General features: G+C 37.8%; 1 protein-coding gene across 1 annotated transcript; it reads left to right on the forward strand.

The window, feature by feature from the left end:
* Positions 1-20: 20 nt before the first annotated feature.
* On the forward strand, positions 21-7,951 carry LOC139713807 (adenosine 5'-monophosphoramidase HINT3-like). The gene is made up of 6 exons (XM_071625511.1): positions 21-147; positions 1,324-1,509; positions 2,548-2,665; positions 5,111-5,177; positions 5,940-6,066; positions 7,809-7,951. The coding sequence occupies exons 2-6, from the start codon at positions 1,381-1,383 to the stop codon at positions 7,917-7,919; spliced, it is 552 nt and encodes a 183-aa protein (XP_071481612.1). The 5' UTR covers positions 21-147; positions 1,324-1,380; the 3' UTR covers positions 7,920-7,951.
* Positions 7,952-8,294: the final 343 nt, after the last annotated feature.

The following is an 8,294-nucleotide window of genomic DNA, read 5'->3' on the forward strand; positions in this document are numbered from 1 at the left end:
TACTCCTACAAATGGGTCATCGGTGCCAGGGCAGTGGTAAAGAAAGAGATGCCAAGTTTGTTTTAATGACTGGGAGTGAGAACTGAGGACAGTGAGGTGACTCCGGTAGTGGTGGTTCCCGAAATTTTGGTCAAGAATTCCAGAAAGGTGAATGGGTGAATCATTGACATTGATTGAATGAGTCTGTGACTTTCTAGTGTGAGTGTGAGTTCTTGAACGTCAACAACACAATTTGGCAGTAGGCGCCTAACAATCAAACGTTACGTAGACCTATAACATATAAACGTTAACGTTAGATGGCCCTATTTTCAACTATCACTGACCTCTTTTTGGGGACTAGTTATTATTAGACCCTATATTGTTATTTTTTGTAAAAAGAATTATATTACCCTGGCCTAGGCTAAGTAAACTAACTCAGTCTCAGTAACTGATTACCGGTACTAAACATGAAATTTTAGGCCTTTTGTACTGGTATCCTCTAACGTTAGGAAGGCTCTATCCAACAAAAATCATAGGGCCTACCGGTCCCCTGGCAACTGTCCCTTGGATAGGATATAAATTTAAAATGTTGTTATGGAGATTCTGTATGTGAGAGAGTCAAAAGTCACAATTCATGCACGTACAATGGTACCTGCCGCTTCATTCATTCATCACAAAGTCTAAAAATATTATGGAAGAGTAGGGACAGGGACATGTCAAAAGGTGCTAGAGGATCCTAGAAGTGCGAGTGGTCAACAGCTAGTGAGCTAACGTTACACTTTTTGGTACCCGTGCACGTACACGCGTACACACACAAAAACAAACAAACAAACAAAAACACAAGCAAATTAACAAACAAAAACAGTGTGTGTATCTTCAAGCATGAAACCTGCACTTTAATGGAAGAAGAAGAAAAAAACAATGATGAAAAAATTTATCTAGGGGCGGTACTGGTTCAGCATGCCATAGGGTTGATAGTGCTAGTGCCAGTGGTGTGCTTCCCGTTCGATTTTTGATCTGTGCCCCCCCGCTCTGAGAAGGAGGTGTGAGAAAGTGTTGCTGAGAGTACAATATCATACTACATTGTCATTGTAAGTACATGTACCGGTAATGGGGAAGAGTCTAGTTTCCAACTTGAATCCACGTTGGGGAGTGGGACTGGCATCAGGGTGTGAGGCTTGATTGGTACACAATATACATTGTAGGTCTAAAATGCACATAATATAGATGATCTACTTTGAATTAAAGTAGTTTAATCAAGGAGATAGTTCCTTGCTTGAAAAGACTTCAGTTTTAGCTAGTAATATTAAAGTAGCATGACCGTCTGATCATTTGTCATTGCAGCTTGTACAGTAGCTGGCGGCAGCTAACGTGAAAGAGACTGGTTTAAACCAATTGGACATGGAGGATTTGGATAGTGCATTACACACAGACTTCCTGTCTACTCTTGGAGAACCTGTATTCAAGGATGGCTGCATATTTTGTAAGATAGCGCAGGGTAAAGAGCCAAGAACAAATATTCTATTTCAGGTGAGAATAAACTCTTACAATTGTACGTGTATCATACTCAACGTTAACACGGCCTCGACCTCGGGTTCTGTCAATGAAAAATTTCCATACATGCATCTTGTGACCTTATGATTTTAATATGTCTCCCCCACTAATTTTGCCATGTAGTAGTTGTACCATGGTACCAGATTACAACTGTGCTCACTGTACTGTATGTATGCCATATATTTCGCGAGTCTAAATTTTCGCGAATCGGGAATTCCGGACAATTTCGCGAGTGGTTATATTCGCAATCGTGGAGTCCTGTACTGAACAGAGAAACGTACATGCAAACAGGATGTAAGTCACATTTACATCGGGATCAGAGTCAATATTTTCGGGTGTCTTTAATTTTGCGAATAGCACCTGACGCGTGAAATTCATGAAAATAAAAACCTTGCGAAATATTTGGCATATAACTAACAGTAACCTAACCCTACCCATCCCTTATTGTTAATAGTTGAAATGCATGGATGCTCCCATGTACAGTACATGCACATTTGGCGACAGAGTGTGCATGCATGAGTATTTATAAGCTAACAAAGGTTAGGGTATACAGACCAAGGGCAGTCATAGACCACATGTACATTGTATGTACCTACCCGTTATAGAGTGGTGATATGACAGAATAAATTGGGAGGAGATAGGTGGGGGGACATACAATAATGTGAAGGAAGTCTTTCAAGTGAAAGGATGAAAGATCAGCTCACAATTGTACATGTATGCTACCTTTCCTCTCATTTGACAGTGACTTGTGTTTAGTTTGTTTGGTGCAAATGGGACATATGCTGGTCCATGTTAGTACACAAAAGTTGACAAAGTGTGCACAGTAGAGAGTCTGTAGATTTCTAATAGGTCTGTACTTATACTATTAGATATTTGTTTTGTGTATACTAGAATTTAACTTGATAACTGTTCGGTGATACATTAAATACCATTACCAATGCTCTGATTCTCATTATTCTATATTATTGCATAGAAACTGGCGTACTATTCTAATGTTTCTTTGCATTGCTGTAGAATGAAGCTGTGACAGTTTTTCATGATATACGACCAGCAACCAAGGAGCACCTCCTCATCATTCCCAAGTCACACCATGGTCCTGTCAAGTCTCTCTCTGCAACAGATCTCCCTCTCAGTAAGTGGATTCAAGTCTTCACAGTAGTACTGTCCATATAAAGCTTGATGTACTTCTGACTTACTTTAGTAATACTGGTATGTCTTCAGGGATGAGAGTTAGGCAACCAAAAAAAAAAAGAAAAAAAAAAGAAAAAAAAAACTTGATAGAAGATCTAAATCTTCCAACTTTATTTTGTCATATTTCACTATATGTGGATTGATGGCAGTACAGTCAAACCTGCCTAAAGCGGCCACCCAAGGGAGACCAAAAAAGTGGCTGATGTAGACAGGTGGCTGCCATAGACAGGGTCATTAACATGGCTTTTCTCTTGGGGGGCATTGTGTATAGTGGTCGCATAGGCAGGTGGTCGCTATTGACAGGTTTGACTGTAACTGGAGCTTTATCTGACAAAGATTCCTACATAAAACCATTCTGACCTTAAAAACATTGCAGCTTTGTTTGAAAGTGGCAAAGACATTGTTCCAACCTCAACCATTCTGTTACCTGCAGACCTATTAAAATCAGCCTTATATTGTGCAATAAGTACTCTAGGGAGGCAAAGTACTAGAGACATTTAAAATTTTTCACTTTTTGTATTTTGATCACAATTACAGTGTGCCTGTATATATATATATATATATATTTTTTTTTTTTTCCTAGTGGGAAAACTAGGCAGTGTGAATATCTGAGACAGAGACATGTGAGGAGTATGTCATTCAAGGTTACAATTTTAGCAGCTACAGACATGGGTGTGTGTGTTTGTGTGTATGGATTAGTATGTGTTGAGGGACTGACCAACACAGGTGCAATGATTCTGGGGACAAAATCCCTGTTGAAGGTCTTGAGGTCTTGATACATATGTAGTGTGTTTGTAACCTACATGTACAATGCATTTCAGATTTTATGTCTAATATTTGTTTTTTAATTGCGTGTGTGTGTGTGATTTGTTTAAATGGTATAATGATTGTGTGTGTGTGTGTGTGCATGTAGTTCCCGTAATTCATTCTGCCCTGTGGCGAAAGGAAGCAAGTGACATTTTTATGAATATTGACCTTTTTTATTGATTTGGCATATTTGAGACATGCTCTATTTAACTGAAAAATCCCAAAGTTACAATTTTGGCCCATTTCTGAGATATTTGGGTGGCAAAAGGAAGCAAGTGCACAAAATTGCATGAAAAAAATTGGCAAAAGGAAGCAAGTAACTGCAAACTAAATTGACCAATCACAATCCACCACTCCTACTGCTCAGGCCCTCCTAATGCTTCAGCAGCCAATCGACGTGAACAGCAATTACATGCACATTCACAGTGATCAGTGCACTGATATAGTGGATCAGTGACACAATGCATGCATGATATGTATTCTTCATTAAACATCATAAAAACATGCTGTAATTTCCAAAATATATCAATATAAACGTATTTCTTTAGTAAGTTGAAAAATCACAATTTCAGAATGTCACGGTTACCTGATAGCAATGACGGTTGCCATGGTAACAACTGTGTTAAAAAGAAAATAACAATATTTTCATGAAAAGCATTCATGAAAACATGAAAAGATCGCGTAGCATAGGGGGCCAAGATTGCGTAGCATAGGGGGCCTATATTCATTAGAAATTACTATGATGATTATCAGCTTTTTGTTTACTATGTTCATCCCACATTATTATTGTTGCTATGGCAACTAAAAACATGAGGAAAACTTTTTATACAAAGAAAAGGTATTTCATCAAAAAGGAAAGGAAGAATGAAATAAACAATACATTTCTATGGAGTTTAAATTTTTGTGCTCTTTCCTCTATTTTGGGCATGTTGAACCGGAATTCACCTGTTGAAATTTTTCTGAATGACTTCTTTGGCTGTTGCCATGGCAGCAAATTATTTTCTTTAAAAGATCATGTGTTCTTCTTTAATCATCATGAAAACATGCTGTGAATGCCAAAATATGTCAATATAAACATATCTCTTTAATTGAATAAAAAATCAAATTTTACTTATGATATGATTGTCATTTGCTTCCTTTTGCTAGATTTTTCATGTTTGCCACAAATCTATAATACTTTGACAAAAGGAAGTTACATAATAATGAGTTTCAATGGAAATATCAAAATTCTTCGATTGTCATAAATGCATCACCATATGACTTGCACGAATACTGACAATATTTCTCATCACAAATTTATATAGAACGGCATACCAAAAACCACATTTTTTTCATTCGTAGCATTTGTACTCAATGTCACTTGCTTCCTTTTGCCAAAGTAGGGCAGCATTGTTCAGATAATGGTTTAAAACACTGCCATAGACGTGTCATTAAGGCATTTGAAAGCACAGTATCATGGGCACATTTGTAGACATTTGCAGCATTACCGAGTACTGTATGTAAGCCTTGGATGATATACCACAAAGTTTTGTTTCTCTCTGTAACTTGCTTTCGTATTGTCCTGCCTTTCATGACAAAGTGGACTACCTCAGACAAGTTGGCAAGGCTGTCATCGAAGCAAGAGGTGGAATTCTGGAGGAATCCAGGTACATTGTATGCTAGCACAGAGTTATAACATTAGACTTTTGGTGTACTTCATGCAGGATGATAATTAACTCAAAAGATACGAGTTTATTACTGTCAAGAAGCAAGTATTTGAGCAGATTGTAGGCTCTTTGGCTTTCCAAAACTGTATGCTGTACAAACACAATCACATCATATTTCCTCTCCAACAAAGCAATCCTTACATTATATTATAAACAAATCCATTCCATCTGGTTTTCAGTTTCTCATGAAATTCCAGATCAATCAAATGCCATAGGGGAATATAAAAACAAACAAGCAAAACAAACACCTGCCCATCCACCCCTCCCCCACCAAAAAAAATAAAAGCAGGAAGTTTGCAAATTCCATTTTTCTTGCCAAATTTTACCGCACTGTCTGCTGACATGACTGGAAAAAGAAAACAAATCAAAAAAGAGAGAGAAAAAAAAAACACCTCCAACAACAAAAAACATTGACTGGGCAAGTCAGAAAAAAAGAAGAAGAAAGAACAGGACCAGTAAATTTCAGGTTCAGACAAGTGAGTCATGGAAAAACTGAGCATCTGGTCTGTCTGCTGATCTGACAGGAACAGGCTGGACCAGTAGAAAAATGGGTTTTAAACTAGTGTTCAGCCCTGTTAATGATCACTGTATGGAAGCATTTCACTTGTAGACTCCAATTCCAATAAACATTGATTATAGAACGTATAAAGGATTTTCATAGAGAAGTCTACCAACTGAAACGTGTTTCTGTTCCTATTGCAGAGTTGGGTTTCATTGGCCTCCATTTTACAGTGTGGAACATCTACATCTGCATGTCATCTATCCAGAGAAACAAATGGCATTTCTTGCCCGTCTCATCTTCAAGCCAAACACATACTGGTTTGTGTCTGTAAGTATTGGTGAATTACATTCTAATATTCCCGAAATACAGTGGAGTCTCCAATTCACACTAAATGTTTAATAAATGTCACACAAATCTTGCAAGATTAGTATTACAACAAGTACGATTATTGTTTTCTGTAATACATGAAAAGAGTATTCTACTTCAGGTACAATGTATCATCACTAAGTTTGAGTTTTCTTTTTTTTTTTGTGTGTGTGTAGAAGTACGATTAGTTTGTACATTATAGTTCGTATAGGAGCTTGAAGGTCCAGTTTACCCTTGGGAGCAGTGATTTTGAAAATGTTCAAGATATCACATTTGATGCATATGTGTAGGTCTGTTGTATCACAAAACATCCTACCATATAAAATTTTTGCAATAAAGACTAAAATATAAGGAGATATCAGTATTTTTCTCAATAAACCGTAACTGTAGACGGTTTAATCTGGAAGCATTCTTATTATAACTATTGTTCACATTTTGTGTACTTAACAATACTTAACATCGATTATACGGATTCAAATTTGTGCAGTGGTTGTTTCTATCCCTAACTCACATTTTAGAACTATTTTGAAGCACTTATGCTGGGTTTTTGTTTCATCTGCAAATGGTAAATTATGCCTTTGAGATTTATCTAGATTTCTTTTGTATTTGTATTTTCATTATCAAAACATGCTTTGCTTCATTAGAGTCATTTCTAAAGGGCTTTTTACACTAATCTTGCAAATTTTTACTTAGTCCCGTACCAACAGTGGGGCTGGGGGGGGGGGGGGGGGGGGGGGGCCTTAGCCCCACCGTTGGTACCGGACTTTCCTTAGCCCACTTTCTGTTTACACTTGTTTTTTGCCAAAGTGGGCTAGCCCCACCGATAATCCCGTACTATCTGGCCCTGCAAAAAAACAGGGTTAGCACAGCAATTGCAGTGCTAACCCCGCAATTGCGGTGCCAAGCAAGCGAGTATAAACAGAACGAAGAAATAATCCAGGGCTAAGCGACAGAGATGAAGTCCGAACCCCATTGACCAATCAGAAACGAGGTAATCAAGTGCTGCCGGTGCGTGCGTGTACTTGTACAGTGCACAGCGTAATCATGAATATTCATGTGGTTTGGAAAGTACAGGACTAAGAAATACGAGTGTGAAAAGGTCAGTTTTCTCTTTAGCCCAGTACAAGAGCGTAGTACGGGATTTATTGGCGAGTACAAAAAGCTGAAAAAATTGGTACGGGATTAACGATAGTCCTGGGTCAGAAAAAGTACGGGGTTAAGAAACACAAGTGTAAAAAGGGCTTAACAGATGTCAAAGCTGAGCTGGTTTTGACTGCATTTTGAAAACACTTTCTATGTTTTCATTTTGTAACCAGAGAACTCTTTCATTCTGTTCAGTTATTTTGAAAACATGATACTGTACTACTTGTGTGTGTGTGTGTGTGTGTGTTTGTGTGTGTGTGTGTGGTTTTTTTTTTAAAGATTGGCAACAAAAATATCCGTCCATCATCCATTGTTTTCAGTTTTTGTGGTAACATGTTTAAACCTTTCCATATCAGGTGTGTGGCTCAATTGTAATGACGCCTTTACTTTTCAATAACTGATTTTTTTTTTTTTTAGTTCAGTGCAAGTGAAATTGACTGTATTCTTTGACTTCTATTAGAATATTTTATATATGTGTTTAATCTCCCTAAGTTCACTCTCTTTCTCTTTCTCTCTCTCACACACACATCTCTCCCAACCCACCTTCTTATACATGTCAGTATGATTGGGCATTTGACTGGCTTCAGCGTAGAGACAGACCAAGACGAAAAAGCGTAAAGGAAGTATCAGAGGCAAGCAGTAGAGACAGTGGGACTGGGACACACATATGACTGTTCACAATCAAGCTTCTCTGTACAATTTATTGTAGTGGCTTTTGTCTTTCATTGATACTGGCAGTGCAATACCCACTTATCTCATGTTTGTTGCACTGTGATAGCTTTCATTTTGGTAAGCATTGTGTTTTAACAAAATGCTGCTGTCACTTGAAAGTTGTTCATCAGCAAACAGTCATTTCATGATACTGTTTGGTCATATTGTTGAACACAGACTATCCTGCATGAGTGTATTTGTCTGCTGTATATTTTAAATAACTTTGAAGGAGGAAAAGAGAAAGACCCAGATTCAAGTAACGTACCTTACTTCTTGAACGAGAGATTGTTGGCCTTCCGTACAAATCTTGATGATTATGTGTCAGCCGCAATTTA

The sequence above is a fragment of the Diadema antillarum genome, unplaced genomic scaffold, assembly GCF_040938485.1.
Source record: "Diadema antillarum isolate AM-2024a unplaced genomic scaffold, OU_Dant_1.0 seq00002070_RagTag, whole genome shotgun sequence".
In the NCBI taxonomy this organism is placed as follows: domain Eukaryota; kingdom Metazoa; phylum Echinodermata; class Echinoidea; order Diadematoida; family Diadematidae; genus Diadema; species Diadema antillarum.

What these genes read in the sequence shown, in the direction of transcription:
- LOC139713807 (XM_071625511.1), top strand. Translation starts at nt 1,381, where the DNA reads ATGGAGGATTTGGATAGTGCATTACACACAGACTTCCTGTCTACTCTT. An exon ending in GAACAAATATTCTATTTCAG is followed by an intron (nt 1,510 to 2,547) that starts GTGAGAATAAAC and finishes GCATTGCTGTAG; the next exon opens with AATGAAGCTGTGACAGTTTT. An exon ending in ACACATACTGGTTTGTGTCT is followed by an intron (nt 6,067 to 7,808) that starts GTAAGTATTGGT and finishes TATACATGTCAG; the next exon opens with TATGATTGGGCATTTGACTG.